General features: G+C 48.4%; 1 protein-coding gene across 1 annotated transcript in view; it reads right to left on the bottom strand.

Annotated features, from left to right (window-relative positions):
* Positions 1-11,799, bottom strand: part of MEGF9 (multiple EGF like domains 9) — a 57,461-nt gene extending 45,662 nt beyond the window's left edge. Inside the window, exon 1 of the mRNA XM_032233297.1 lies at positions 11,290-11,799. Within this exon, the coding sequence (XP_032089188.1) occupies positions 11,290-11,650 (361 nt within the window). The 5' untranslated portion in view covers positions 11,651-11,799. The remainder of the gene's footprint in view (positions 1-11,289) is intronic.
* Positions 11,800-16,084: the final 4,285 nt, after the last annotated feature.

The following is a 16,084-nucleotide window of genomic DNA, read 5'->3' as shown; positions in this document are numbered from 1 at the left end:
GTGCCAGCCAGATTCTTCCTCCAAAGAAGCCGGCGCTGATTAATGGCCTTCATTAGATAGTCACACTTGCCTACTTTGTCCCCCCCCCCAAAAAAAAACCAACCCTCATGAGTATCAGGTTTTCTGTTCAACCAATCCTTGTATTGCTCAAATGTAAGGAGCCTTGATTAGTTTCCAACCATTGTTCCTTCCCCTGCCTTGTGGGACTTCCAGTGTTGGAGCATTCAACTTCTGGAGGCAAGTTGTCCCACTGATTAATTACTCTGTCAGGAAATTCCTCCTCAGTTCTAAGTTGCTTCTCTCCTTGATTAGTTTCCACCCATTGCTGCTTGTCCTACACTCAGGTGCCCTGGAGAATAGTTTGACTCCCTCTTCTTTGTGGCAAGCCCTGAGATATTGGAACACTGCTATCATGTCTCCCCTAGTTCTTCTTTCTATTAAACTAGTTAAAATCTCTATTAAACTATTAAACCCAATCCTTGCAGCCGTTCTTCCTATGTTTTAGTCTCCAGGCCTTTAATCGTCTTAGTTGCTCTTCTCTGCAACTTTTTCCAAAGTTTTTTTTCCCCATCTTAGAACTAAGGAGAAATTTCCTGACGGGGAGAACAATCAACCATGACCTTGATGCCAATCACAATAGCGGTATTCCAGTATTTGGGGGGCTGCCACAAAGAGGCGGGGGTCAACGTATTCTGCAAAGCACCTTAAGGCAGGACAAGAAACTATGGATGGAAACTAATCAAGGAGAGAAGCAACCTGGAATGAAGGAGAAACTTCCTAACAGTGAGGACAATGAACCAGTGGAACTGCTTGCCACCAGAAGTTGTGGCGGCTCCATCATTGGAGGTTTTTAAGAAGAGATTAAACAATCATCTGTCTGAAATGGTATAGAATCTCCTGCTTGAGCAGGGGCCTGGACTAGAAGACCTCCAAGGTCCCTTCCAGCTTGAGTCTGATTCTAAGCCTTGATTTGAAGATTTCCAAAGTTTGCAAGCCTCGGTTACAAATATCTCTGCAGCGTTGAAAAATCCTCAGATTGGGATCTGGACTCAAAGTTGAAAGAACATCCATGCTGGGTGAAGGACATGCCGTGTGTGTGTCCTGCAACATTTTGCTGCAGTGTATATAACCTTCTCCTCGGATGGCCTCTTCGCTGTGGTTGCACGTAACACAATGAAAGTGAAAGATGATGCTCGAAGGAAATGTTTCAGCTGTCCAAGCCACAACCCCACGTGATTTGGAGGAGTTGGAGGGTTCCGTGGTCAGAGAAACAAGATAAGTACCACATAGAATAGAACAGAACAAAACAGAACAGAAGAGAAAATGGAAGGGAAGGGAAGAGAAGTGAAGAATGTAGAATAGAGTAGAATAGAATGGAATAAGAATAGAATAAGAATAGAATAAGAATAGAATAAGAATAAGAATAAGAATAAGAATAATAGAATAGAAATAGGAAATAGAATAGAATAAGAATAAGAATAGGGAATAGAATAGAATAGAATAGAATAGAATAGAAGAGAAGAGAAGAGAAGAGAAGAGAATTCTTTATTGGCCAAGTGTGATTGGACACACAAGGAATTTGTCTTTGGTGCAGAAGCTCTCAGTGTACATAAGGAGAATAAAAATGCATTCATCAAGAATAAAAAGATACAACACTTAGTGATAGTCATAGGTTACTAATAAGCTATCAAATCGTACCAGGAAACAAATAAAAACAATATAAATTGAAAGATACAAGCAACATGGTTATAGTCATAAGTGGGGAGAGATAAGATACTAGGAAGGAAGAGAAGAATAATAGTAATACATTCTTAGTAAATTATTGACAGTGTTGTGGGAATTAGTTGTTTAGCAGAGTGATGGCATTCAGGAGAAAACTGTCCTTGTGTCTAGTTGTTCTGGTGTGCAGTGCTTTATAGTGTCGTTTTGAGGGTAGGAGTTGAAACAATTTATGTCCAGTAAGCGAGGGGTGTGTAGATATTTTCACAGCCCTCTTTTTGACTCGTGCAGTGCACAGGTCCTCGATGGAAGGCAGGTTGGTAGCAGGTTGTTTTTTCTGCAGTTCTAATTATCCATTGAAGTCTGTCCCTGTCTTGTTGGGTTGCAGAACCAAACCAGACGATTATAGAGGTGCAGAAGATAGACTCAATACCGTATATACTCGAGTATAGGCCGACCCGAATATAAGCCGAGGCACCTAATTTTACCACAAAAAACTGGAAAAGTTATTGACTCGAGTATAAGCCTAGGGTGGGAAATGCAGCAGCTACCGGTAAATTTCAAAAATAAAAATAGATACCAATAATGTTTTTGAATATTTATTTCAAAGAAAAACAGTAAACTAGCGGTGTATTCAATGAAATACTTCACTCACCTCATGATGCTGATGTCCCGCTGTGATGATAATGTCCCGTGCAGCCGCGGGAGCGATGTCCCGCCTCCTATGACACACGGCACAGTGATTCCTATCATTGGATCACTGTACCAGAGGAGGTGGGACATCGCTATGTGGCTGCTTGCCATAACAAGGAGGAGGTGGGACATCGTTGCAGAGCGGCAGGAGGGGGAGGAAGGGGAATCGTAAGACAGCCCTGCATTACATTAGAACGTGAGGAGGGGGGATGGTGCGGTGCGCGCTGCGCGGCAAACTGACACAGAGGGAGGGGAAACTCAGGGGCGCTGGGCCATTCACGAGCGTCACCCAGCAGCATGGCCCCGCCCCTTTTTCTCCTCCATTTCGGGCAAATTTTTCACTGACTCGAGTATAAGCCGAGGCGGCTTTTTTCAGCCCAAAAAGTGGGCTGAAAAACTAGGCTTATACTCGAGTATATACAGTAATTCCTCCGTAGAACTGTATCAGTAGTTTGAGCTTTCTGAGTTGGCGGTGAAAGAACATTCTACAAATCTCTACAAATCTAACGTTTGTTAGATTTCTAACCTGCCTAAAGAATTAGCAGCATAAACCTTTTTTTTAAAAAAAAAAATTGAAATAAGCAGAGAAGCGAATGTGAAGAACACAAAAGCATCAGCTTCTCAAAACAGCCCAATGTTGAAGCAAGAAAAGAAAAACTGGCAGTCCAAAGAATTAGAGACGACAGATATAGGAGAATGACGCACAAGGAAACTCCTATTTCAAAAATCTATCCCAGTAATAAACAACACAACGAGGAAAGGTAGATCTTTGGCTATTGCGATTATTATTTTGAAAAAGGCATGCTTGAAACTGGCTAGCACAGGGAAACTGGAATTCAAAGTTACACAGAGAGAGAAATATTTAGGAAATAAAACTGAAAGAAGGAGTCAAAAATAGTCAAGATCGAAGAAGAGAAACTTTTGTCATCAGCACAATGAGGAAAGGCAGACCTTTGATTATTGTAATTATTGTTTTGAAAAAGGCATGCTTGAAACTGACTAGCACAGGGAAAGTGGAATTTAAAGTTACACGGACAGAGAAATAAATATTTAGGAAATAAATCTGAAATAATGGGTCAAAAATGGTCAGGATTTTGGAAGAGAAAGCTTTGAAATCAACGAAATGAGCAAAGGTAGACATTTAATCATTGTAGTTATTTTTTTAAAGCATACTTGAAACTGACTAGCACAGGGAAACTGGAATTCAAAGTTACACGGACAGAGAAATAAATATTTAGGAAATAAATCTGGAATAAGGGATTAAAAAGATCTTAGAAGAGAAAGCTTTGCAACCAACGTAATGAGGAAAAGTAGATATTTGACCATTGCAATCATTTTTTTAAAGCATACTTGAAACTGACTAGCACAGGGAAACTGGAATTCAAAGTTACACGGACAGAGAAATAAATGTTTTGGAAATAAATCTGGAATAAGGGATCAAAAAGAGTCAAGATCCTAGAAGAGAAAGCTTTGCAATCAACATAATGAGGAAAAGTAGATATTTGACCATTGTAATCATTTTTTTAAAAGCATACTTGAAACTGACTAGCACAGGGAAGCTGGAATTCAAAGTTACACGGACCGAGAAATATTTAGGAGAATAAGACTGAAATCAAGGGTCAAAAATTAGTCAGGATTGTAGAAGAGAAAATTTTGAAAATACTTTGAAGGACTGACCAACAAGTGCCCCACCAAAACGGCATTTAAAAAGTATCGTTTGGGTCTCCTGAAGTCACTACTACTGGTGCGATAGATTAAAAAATGCAATTTCCTTTGTGTCTTCCTGGGGCCCGAGCAATACGTACGAAGGAGGGGAGTGGAAGCACAACCGCAATTAGTCCAGTATGAATTCCAGATGTGCACCTGCAACATTGGTGAAGCTCACCTTAAAATGCAACAGCTGCACATCGCGTGGCCGAAGGAAAACAGGGGAACAAAGAAAGCCAGACGCTACGCCATGTAGCGTCCGGGGGTATTTCACGAGAAGAATCCTCCACTCCTCTGCTCACAATGGAATCCCTTAGGCCACCAGGCTCGAAATTTTGAAGAACCTGGAACTACGCTGCCTACGGTTTGATCTAAGCATAGTACACAAAATTGTCTGCTACAACGTTCTACCTGTCTGTTGCAGAAAATGACAGGCGTTAGACTTCTCAAGATACAGGAAAAGTTTATTTGGCAGCCAGGTTCAGAAAGCTAGCCCATGGCTAGCATTGCAAGTTCTGAACAACCTTAATTATCGAAGCACGCGTTCTTATATATTCTCAAAAGCATTGCAACACAGAAATACTTAACACATTTCTTAGTGGTTACCTTGAGGAGAAAACCTTATAAGGAGATGAAGGTCTTACTTCTCCTTTTGTTTCAGGTATGGCTTACGTGTTATTAACGAACTTTAATTGAACTTTGTGGTTTGGACTTTTAACACAAGTTTTGACATAGGGACGTAGGCGAGAACATCCTGTGGTTAGTGAATGGGGACACTTTCTTTAAGCAACTTCTAACTGCCCCTGTTATTCTACTGCAAGTTCCAACTCTTGTCGATGTGGCTTTTAATATAGAAGTATAAGGGCTCTAAGAGGCTGTCTAGCCTGACCCAGTAGGTTTCACACTTAATGTCCAAATCTCACTTTACGGCTGCTTTATCCCAACGACTACTCCAGCTTCAACTGCAATAATACACGGGGAAACAATCGATACAAACTCAAAGTAAACCGCTCCAAACTCGATTGCAGAAAACACGACTTCAGCCACAGAGTGGTCAACGCCTGGAATGCTCCACCTGACTCCTTTGTTACATCCCACAGCTTCAACCTCAAACTGTCTAGCATGGACCTCACCGCATTCCTAAGAGGTCCGTAAAGGGGGCGCGCATAAGCGCACCAGCGTGCCTACCATCCCTATCCTACTATCCCCATTTATTTGTACTCGTTTCTTTTGTTCATGTCCTTGTTTATACTTATACCTGTTATCTCAGTACAATATAATACAAGAGCAGAGTTGGAAGGGACCTTGGAGGTCTTCTAGTCCAACCCCCTGCCTAGGCAGGAAACCCTATACCGTTTCAGACAAATGGCTATCCAACATCTTCTTAAAGACTTCCAGCGTTGGGGCATTCACAACTTCTGGAGGCAACTTCTGTTCCACTGATTAATTGTTCTAACTGTCAGGAAATTCCTCCTCAGTTCTAAGTTGCTTCTCTCCTTGATTAATTTCTACCCATTGCTTCTTGTTCTACCATCAGGTACCTTGGAAAATAGTTTGACTCCCTCTTCTTTGTGGCAAGCCCTGAGATATTGGAACACTGCTATCATGTCTCCCCTAGTTCTTCTTTCTATTAAACTACTTAAAATCTCTATTAAACTATTAAATCTCGTGCATGTTTGACAAACCAAATGAATAAAATAAATAAAAAGAAAGTCCAATTGCCTCTTGAGAAAGCAATTTGGGGACAAACTATGACATGGGTGACTGAGAATCTCCATAAACCAGAGTTACAATACAAGGAAAGGGGAGGAACCATTCCCTCATAAATCCTCTTCCATAGCTTCCAGAATCCCATAAGAGCATCATGGATGTGAAAACCCCCCCCCCAAACTGGACTCTTTTAAACCCTGCTTCCTGAAAAGAGAAAAGGATACCTTTGGGTATCCATCACTAATGTCTGTGAAGATGCTCAGTCATCCAAGGTCACGATTATCCCAAAGCTGCTTTTTTTCAAGAGGCAACCTGGACTTCCTTCGTTTTTCCTTGAAGATGTTTCCCTTCTCATTCAAGAAGCTTCTTCGGTTCTAGTTGAGAACGGAAATCAGTCAGAACTGAAGAAGCTTCTTGGGTGAGAAACAAAACGCCTTCAAGGAAAAATGAAGTCCAATGGCCTCTTTGTTATTATTATTATAGCATTATTGATTAGCCTATAGGCCATGCCAAAGCACCAGGTTCAAACCCATATCACCAATAGAATCCTATACAAGCAATTTAAAATAAGAGCAGGGTGAAATACAATAGTTACAGGATAAGATACAACATTTGAATACATCAGTATGTTAAATAGAATAAAATGACCTAAAATTATATTTCAGTGTCACCTGTACAATCTAGTCCAGTGTTTCTCAACCTTGGCAACTTGAAGATGTCTGGACTTCAACTCCCAGAATTCCCCAGCCAGCATTTGCTGGCTGGGGAATTCTGGGAGTTGAAGTCCAGACATCTTCAAGTTGCCAAGGTTGAGAAACACTGATCTAGTCCCACTTATCCAGATCTCAACCAAAGCATTTTGTTGAAGTCCTGTGCTGTGTTAAATGTTATTTTCCGGTTCACGCCGCGCATAAGACAAGTTGTTTTGATATGGGGATCCCAAGGGGTCCTTCGTTCGGTGTACGGACCAATGTACCCCTCTCTCACCCCCTTCTACAAGCAACAGTCCAATAGGATGTGACCCAGATCTTCTACCTCTGCTGTTCCGCAAATGCAGAGGCGCGCTCATTGTAGAGTGTAGAATGGAATCTCCCCTATCTGACCGTTCGAATCCCGCTCGCGTCAACATCTCCCTAAGATGCTTTGGTAGAAGCAAAACATCTTCAAAGAAAAACCAGAAAGTCCAGCTGCCTCTTGAAAAAGCACCTCTGGGTTGCCATGACTTAGAAAAAGGATTCTCTCTTGGAGGTGGGGGGGGGGGAGACAGAACGGTGCCCCAGCTAATTTTCCCGTCGGCCGCCCACAGAACAAAATCTGGAGGCAACCTCCTAGCCAACGCAAACATGATGAATTGGCTTAAGGCATCCGAGCAAAATTGGGTGGACTCTTTAAGTCCTGTCTGAACAAGCTTTTTTTTTTTTTAATCTAACAGCCCAGTCATCTCTGGAGACTTCCTCTGGGTGGTGATTATTTTTTATCCCTCATAAATAATCACTCATCACGAGGAATAATAATCTTATCGAACCCCAATGTCGTGAAAGAACCAGAATCACAAAAGGAAGGGAAGTGACTCAGGATGACAGACAATGCCCTGGAAAATGAGACCAGATGTGAAAGCAGGAGAAGATAGGTTCAGGGCAGATCCAGAGTAACCAGAATAATTAGAGGACTGGAAGGTTGCAGGAACTGGGCCTGGCTAGTCTAGGGAAGAGAAGGACCAGGGGAGACTAGATAGCAATCTTCCGATATTTGAGGAGCTAGGGGTGGGGGCTGGACTAGATGGATTACAAGGTCCCTTCCAACTCTGTTAAACTGAATCTATCTAAGATGATCAAAGGCCTGGAGGCTAAAACACGAAGAACGGTTGCAGGAACCGGGCATGGCTAGTCTAGAGAAGAGAAGGACCACTGAAGGTACAACAGCAGTGTTCCAATATTTGAGGGGCTGCCCCAGAGAGGAGGGGGTCAGTCTATTTTCCAAAGCACCCAAAGGCCAGACAAGGAACAATGGATGGGAACTGATCAAGGAGAGATTCAACCTGGAAATGAAGGAAGAAGTTTCTGACAGTGAGAACAATCAACCCATGGAACAGAAGTTGCCTTCGGAAGTTGTGGGAGCTTCATCCCTGGAAGCTTTCAAGAAGAGATTGGACTGAAATCTGTTGGAAATGGCGAAGGGTCTCCTGCTTGGGTGGGGGGTTGGACTAGAAGACCTACAAGGTCCCTTCCAGCTCTATTCTGATTGATTTATTGATTGATTCAACCTAGAACTAAGGAGAAATTTCTTGACAGTAAGAAACAATAGCAATAGCAATAGCAATAGCAGTTAGACTTATATATCGGTTCATAGGGCTTTCAGCCCTCTCTAAGCAGTTTACAGAGTCAGCATATTGCCCCCAACAACAATCCGGGTCCTCATTTTACCCACCTCGGAAGGATGGAAGGCTGAGTCAACCCTGAGCCGGTGAGATTTGAACAGCCGAACTGCAGAACTGCAGTCAGCTGAAGTAGCCTGCAGTGCTGCATTTAACCACTGCGCCACTTCGGCTCAATCAACCCAATGGAACAGAAGTTGCCTTCAAAAGTTGTGGGAGCTTCATCCCTGGAAGCGTTCAAGAGAGAATGGACAGCCATCTGTCAGAAATGGTGTAGGGTCTTCTGCTTGGGCAGAAGAGGGTTGGACTAGATGACCTACAAGGTCCCTTCCAGCTCTGTTAATTTGTGTATCCTACAGCAAAATCAAAAAGCCACTTTCAATTTCATTTCCACTTCCTGTCTTTCTTTTCACAGGAACTCTGCTTCTGAACGGCTTCCTGAAACGAAGCTGTCAAATGACAATCACTTCCCTCAAAGACAGAATCAGCTTTCCTGATTCCTTCCTTCCTTCCTTCCTTCCTTCCTTCCTTCCTTCCTTCCTTCCTTCCTTCCTCTTTCCTTCCTTCCCAATAGCACTTAAGACTTACATACTGCTTCACAGCCCTCGCTAAGCGGTTTACAGAGTCAGCCTCTTGCTCCCAACAATCCGGGTCCTCATTTTACCCACCTCGGAAGGACAGAAGGACAAGTCAACCTGATGGCTCAAGGTGAAGATTCTGAAGATCCAGGAAGCAAGTCTGTCCTAACAGCTTATATTGGATTACAAGTCTGTCTGTCTGCCCCCAGGTTACATCCACAGCGTTGTGCCCCGAAGTTTCTCCAGGGGAGGAAAGGAGGAAGTCAACTCCACGCAAATGGAGATGCAACCCAAGTAGAATGGAATTTCCCCGTGACCTGCTGCCTTTTCACACACTAAAGGTTTGCCTATGTCCAATTGGGTGGCCTTCGGTTATGCTGGGCAGCAGCTCCTTTGAGAATGGTGGAATACAGAGCCCAAGCGGCACAGTGGTCAGAGTGCAGTACTGCAGGCTACTTCAGCTGACTGCTAGCTGCAGTTGAGCAGTTCAAATCTCACCAGCTCAAGGATGACTCAGCCTTCCATCCTTCCAAGGTGGGTAAAATGAGGACCCGGATTGTTGAGGGCAAGAGGCTGACTCTGTAGACTGCTTAGAGAGGGCTGGAAAGCACTGTGAAGTGATATATAAGTCTAAATGCTATTGTTATTGCTAACTCTGCCCACTGCGAGGACTTCGATTCTGACCAGCTCAAGGTTGATTCAGCCTTCCATCCTTCCGAGGTGGGTAAAATGAGAACCCGGATTGTTGGGGGCAAGAGGCTGACTCTGTAAACTGCTTAGAGAGGGTTGGAAAGCACTGTGAAGTGATATATAAGTCTAAATGCTATTGTTATTGCTAACTCTGCCCACTGCGAGGACTTCGATTCTGACCAGCTCAAGGTTGATTCAGCCTTCCATCCTTCCGAGGTGAGTAAAATGAGGATCCAGATTGTTGGGAGCAAGAGGCTGACTCTGTAAACTGCTTAGAGAGGACTTTGAAGCACTGTGAAGCAGTATATAAGTCTAAGTGCTATTGTGAAGGAAGGGAGGGAGGGAGGGAGAGAGGAAGGATGGATTATGGCATCGCAGTGGTTGGAATGCAGTACTGCAGGCTAACTCTGCCCACTGCTAGCAGTTTGATCCTGACCAGCTCAAGGTCGACTCAGCCTTCCGTCCTTCCGAGGTCGATAAAATGAGGACCCAAATGGTTGGGGGCAAGAGGTTGACTCTGTAAAACCGCTTAGAGGGCTGTAAAGCACTGTGAAGCGGTATATAAGTAAGTGCTATTTGGAAGGAAGGAAGGACTGTGGTATCACAGTGGTTGGAATGGAGTATTGCAGGCTAACTCTGCTCTCTGCCAGCAGTTCGATCCTGACCAGCTGAAGGTTGACTCAGCCTTCCGTCCTTCCGAGGTGGGTCAAATGAGGACCGAGATTGTTGGGGGGCAAAAGGTTGACTTTATAAACCGCTTAGAGAGGGCTGTAAAAGCACTGTGAAGCGGGATATGAGTCTAAGTGCTATTACTATTCCGTGCTGGGGGATGCAAAGATCCCCTTTTCAGATGCCCAAATGAAGGGGGGGGGAATAGTTTCTGGTCTCAGAAACCCTTGCCTTGGGAACCAACCTGAAAAATCCCACCTTTCTTCCTTCTTGCAAGGATGGGCTAAGCCAGCTGTTTCCCAGCCCTGAATGCAGAAATCTAGCAGCTCAAAGAAGCTCTTGCTGGCTTCAGTCTCCAGTGATACTTTTTCCTCCCCACACCAGGTCTCTCTCTGTCTCTATCTCTGTCTCTCTCTGTCTTTCTCTCTCTCTCTCTCTCTGCCTCTCTCCCTCCCTCTCTTCTCTCTCCTTTCTTTCTCTCTCTCTCCTTTCTTTTCCTCCCTCTCTCTCCTCTCTCTCTCCCTCTCTCTCTCCCTCCCTCTCTCTCTTCTCTCTTTCTTCTCTCTCTCCTTTCTCTCTCTCTCTTTTCTTTTCCTCCCTCTCTCTCTACCTCTCTTTCCCTCTCTCTCCCTCCCTCCCTCCCTCCCTCCCTCTCACACACACACACACACCAATACAAACGGGCCTTTCAGGAGCAGAGGAGCTGCCCCGCCATTCCCATTATCCACAGTCGGCTGCAGAAGATGGGGGCAGCCAGCCGAGGCCGCCAGAGCCTGGAAAAATCCTGCTGCCCCCTCCCCTTATGGATAACCAGGTGGCCTTGACACCTCGTTCGTACATCCAGGGTACCCCAAAAAAACGCATCCAGACCTGTGTTCATCCACCTTGGGTACCCCCAAAAGCTGCATCCATCCTGGGTCCCACCCCAGCCCTGCATTCATCCACCCTAGATACCCCCCAAAGCCACATATATCCTGGGTACCCCCCAAACAGCATCCAGCCCTGCATTCATCCATGCTGGATACCCCCAAAAGCCACGTCCATCCTGGGTACCCCCCCAAAAAAAGCCACGTCCAGCTGCATCCATCCATCCTGGGTTCCCCCCCCCAAAAAAAAAGCCACGTCTGCCTCCGCTTTCGCCTCGCTCACCTGCTCCGCTGTTCACCGGCGCGTCCTCCTCTTCCTCTTCCTCCTTCTTCTCCTCTGCCGGCGAGGGAGGAGGCCCATCAGTCGGGGGGCCGGGGGCGTCCCCCTGCGAGGCAGGCGGGGGCGAGGCAGAAGGGGCCGCCGGGGACGTCCAGGTGAGTGTCGGGGCCGGGCCGGGCGAGCTGTCAGTGGCCCGCGCGGGCGAGGCGCGCGGAGGCTCCCGGCTGGCGTTGGGCGTCCAGGCTGACAGGTCGTTCTCTCCGCTGCCTTCGGCCCGCCGGGGCCCGGGAGCCGCGGGGGAAGCCGGCTGCAGGGCGCCCGCCGAGCCCAGCACCAGCACCAGCAGCACCACGGCCAGCATCATAGCGCGGCCGCCGCCCGGCCATCCAGCCGGGGTGGGGACCCCCGAATCCGGCCGAGGCAGCTGTGGGAAGGGTCTTTCTCCGTCTGGCTCAGCGGCGGGCAGGGGCGAGGAGGCAGCCGGCTTGCGGGCAAGAGGCCAGCCGGGACCACCATGGCATCTTCTCCCCCCTCCTTTGGCAGAAGCGCGCGACCCTTCCCCTCGATTTCCACTACCCCCCGTCGCCCGGCCGCCCCCTTCCCCAATTTGCTAACAATGAGGCTCGAGCGGGCCGCCTCTCTCCCTCTCCCCGCCTCGCCCAGCCAGGCAGCGCCGAGGAAGCGAGAGAAAGGAGCAGGGGGGGAAAGGAGGAGTGCGAGAGCGAGAGAGAGGGAGAGAGAGAGAGAAAGGAGGGAGGGCAAACGGGCTGGCGAGGCAGCCAATGGGGAGGCGGCTGGGCCACGTGAGCGGCCCGACTGGGCTCCTCGGGGGGGCCCGGCCGGCCAATGGGCACAAGCGCTGCCAGGGTTGGAAGACCCGCCTCTCCCCGGATCCCCGACAGCTGGAAGGCGAGGGAGGGGCTGCCGCGTTTCCCCAGCGACCAGGAGATGCTCGGCTCGGCGGCGGCGGCCGCAGCAGCGAACAAAGGAGGATCGGGCCCTTCCACACAAACACACACGCACACGCACACACACACACCTCTGCCCTCCCCGCCTCCAGTCCCGGCGTCGCTTCGGTTGCGATCCGGAGGGAGAGAAGCGGAGTTGAGCTCAAAGCGGCGGCAACCTGCACCTCTGGCAGGGAGTTGGCTTGGCCTAAAGCGCTGCTATTCCCCACCCCCGCTCCTTCTTTAGGAGTCTTTCTTCCTCGCTCTCTCCCTTTTCCTCTCTTCTTCCCTCCCTCTCTTCCTCCTTCTCTCCCCTCCCTCTCTCTCGCTCCCTCTTTCTTGCTTTCCCTCCCTCTTCCTCTCTCTCTCCCCTCCCCCTTTATCACTTCCTCTTTCCCTCTTCCCTTCCCTCCCTTTACCCCTTTCTCTCGCTTTCTCTCCCTTTCCCTCTCTCCTTCCCTCCCTCTCTTCCTCTCTCTCTCCCCTCTCCCTTTCTCACTCTCTCCCTCCCTCTCCCCCTTTCCCTCCCTCTCTCTCCCTTCCCCTCTCTCCCCCTTTCACTCTCTCCTTTTCTCTCTGCCTCTCTCCCCCTTTCCCTGTCTCATCCTCTCCCTTTCCCTCCCTCCCCTCCCCATCTCCCTCTCAGTCCTCCCTCCCTCTCTCTCCCTCTTCCTCTCTCTCTCTCCCTCCCCCTCTCTCCAGGGTAGATTCCCCAAAGGTGTTTGTGGCTGACACCAAGAAAGTTTGGCAAGAGATGGCTAGCTCAACATGCCGGATGGACCACCTGTGTGTCCCCATCGCACTTGGTCCTCTCCTGTTGGGAAGCCATATCTTGAAGGTCGGTGGGCCATCAAGAGAAACCCAGAATGTTAGTTCCTCCACACACCTTTGCTGGGATGTCTAAGGGATAACTGAGCATCGTCGGGACTCTTAGCACCCAACATACACGAGACCAGAGATTGGGGGTGGGGGGAACAGGGTGTTCTTCAGAGAATGTCCTAATGAATGAAAGCTGCTGAGGAATACACAGACTGAAATAGAGAGCCTGGCAGATGGAAATCGTTTGTCCTCTCCTGGTCCTCGCTTAACCCCTGTGAATTATTAGCTGGGCTTTTCAACCAACTCCTCTTATTTTATTTATTTTAAGCTAATTTCACCCCGCTTTTCTTCTCAAAATAACTTTGCTGGTGGGGGAAAAAGAGGCCTTGTTTGTCTCCTGAAGCGGGAGAGAGAGGCTCGGTGGCATGGAGATGCCCCAATTTCGTCTCTCGGTTCCCATTCCTTTCATCGCCAAGTGGTGATGCACCCATTGGTCATCCGACCCAGGAGAGCTGCCAAGCAAACCTCCCTGGCTGCAATGCCCAGGTGTGCCCAACTGTCTATTAAAAGAAGAGAGACCTGGCTTTGATGTGCAGCTGGGTGGGGCATGGTGATCTCACCTTCCCTTGCCAACTTTTGAAGGCCAAAGGTAACAACGCAGTCGCTTCCGGCAGTTAATGGCAGAGCCGGCTTGGAGAATCTGGCTGGCAGGGCAAGGAGGAAATGCCCATGATGGGTAAACAAATGTGCAATGCCAGCTCCTCTTTTATTCTCCACCCGTACAAGGGAACACCCAGCCTCGGGCAGAGGCCAATTTTGATAATGTCGGGTTAAACAGCAGGGAGGAGCACTCAGCTGGGTGTGGCGTAAAGGCGGCCTGTTTTAAATCACCCTCTAATCTAGGGCTCCCCCACCTATCTGGAATGGAGGCCTCATGAGGGATGCTGCAACGGACATTAAGTGTGAAAAACTGGTCGTAGGTCCCTTTCTCCAGTCCTGTTGCAACTTTGGTCATTAAACCAGGCATCAGCAACTTGCGGCTCCGGAGCCGCATGCGGCCCTTTTATCCCTCTGCTGTAGCTTCCTGTCACTAGTTGGTGCCATAGTTTTGAGAAGAACTTCTGGTTGTGGGAGGGGGGAGAATCACAGCACGCCAGGAAGAGACTCTATGGCAAAGGGTAGGTTTTTCTGATGGGCTCCACAATTGAATGGGGGGGCTTCCGGTTAGGACTGTGGCTCTTTGGGGGTTTTAAGTTTGCTGACCCCTGCACTAAACAAACGGCCATATGTTGAGGACTACGTGTCATGGGCCTCCACTTCCCAAGAAGGAAACAATAACAACACGGCTGCAGCCAGCCCCCTTTGATTGAACTCCGTCCTTCCCCAACTGGGTGCCTCCCCCCCAATTCTCACCTCCATTAGGTCAGAATTCCTCAACCTTTCCAGGTTGGTGACCCAAAGGCAGGGGAGGGGGGAAAGGGGGGGATGGTTTTGTGTGGGGGGCAGGCACATACGAGTGGGGCCCTGAGAGCCCGAGATGGTCGTGGTGACACAGGAGTGGGCCTGTGAGTGTGTGTACGGGCGCACATACTGCCAACTACCCACAACCCGGTGGCCAATAGGTGTGGTGGCCCACCAGTGGAGCTGGCAGCAGAGTCGGACAGTGAGGAGGTTGGGGAGAAATATGGCCCAGTCCTGGAGTCTGGGGAAGGCTCTGATGAGGGCTCTGTGTTGGAGGCAGAGAGAGGGCCAGGGCTGTATGCCAGTTATCAGCTGCCTTCAGAGTCAGTGAATCAGAGGAACAGCTGGAGGCTGTTCCCAGTGTGTCCATGCACAGAGTTGCCAGACGAAGGGAACAGCTAAAGAACAGGGGCCGAATCGGGAGGAAGGCCACAGGTGGATGATGAATGGCCCCTCCCAGAGGAAATAAAAGAGGAGCCAAAGGGGAGTGGAGTTTGCAGGAGACCATTAGTTTGCTTCATTGGTTCGTGACTCTCCGAGACTCCTTGCCAGGTTTTGCAGATCTCGACCTGGCAGCTCTCCAAGCCAGATAAGGTCTGTGACTGTAAATCCTCCCTGGAAAGACTTTGCTGGAGGTGAAGGAGTAGAACTCACAGTCAATGAATAAAAGCGGGTTTTGTCCTGGGCCAGGAGTTTGCTTCACACTGTTGAGTCAGAACAATAGGCTGCGCCCCAGTAGTGGACTGAGGCCCACAGTTATAGACCCCTACTTTAGGGGGACCCCATAGATTGTGGACCCCTGCTTTAGGGGGTCTCCGGAAATTCTCATTTGATACATCCAGAGGCTCACACTTGTGGGGGGGGGGGGAGAATCGGACAACTTGCTCCAGCCAACTTGCTGTGGCCAACTCATCAACGCCAACTTACTCTGCAGGGCAACTCAGTACAGCCAACTCACCGTGAGACAGCTTCTTTCGGACAATTTAATAATTCTATTCAAATATTTGAAATGAATTACAAAATCGTTTGCCATTCACATTTCATTCTGTGTCCCTCCTTTGGCATCCTTCCTCTGAATGAGTCCATCCCACCGTTTCCTTGACATTCGTATAATATCTTTGTCCTGGGCGAGATGGCAAAGTGAGTTATCCTGCAACGGGTTGGCCGTGGCAAGTTGGCTTTCGGTGGGTTAGCCGTGGTGAGTCGGCCATGGGAAATTTGACGGTGGTAAGTTGGCCCTAATTTTCATAGACCCCCCTTGTGGGAAGCTTCCATGCCCAGGGGTGGGCTTCAAAAATTTTAGCAAGGGGTTCTCTCGCCAGTTGCTGAGTGGGAATGGCCATGGTGGGCGTGGCCTAGTCGGCCTTCTCACCATGGTGGGGGGGGGCTTTTTTGCCCTCCCCAGGCTCCAGAGGTTTTTCTCGCGCCTCCGGGAGGGCGAAAATGGCCTCCCCAGGCTCCAGAGACCCTCGGGAGGCTAGAAACAGGCCTGTTTTTGGCTCTCCCTGAGACTCCACGTGCACTCTGCACTTACCTGCCTTCAAAATGGGCTGCTGGGAGAGGAGGGGTGG

Source organism: Thamnophis elegans, chromosome 16, assembly GCF_009769535.1.
Source record: "Thamnophis elegans isolate rThaEle1 chromosome 16, rThaEle1.pri, whole genome shotgun sequence".
Lineage (NCBI taxonomy): Eukaryota > Metazoa > Chordata > Lepidosauria > Squamata > Colubridae > Thamnophis > Thamnophis elegans.
Note: the sequence above shows the minus strand (reverse complement) of the source record. Positions and strands in the feature narration are given on the sequence as shown.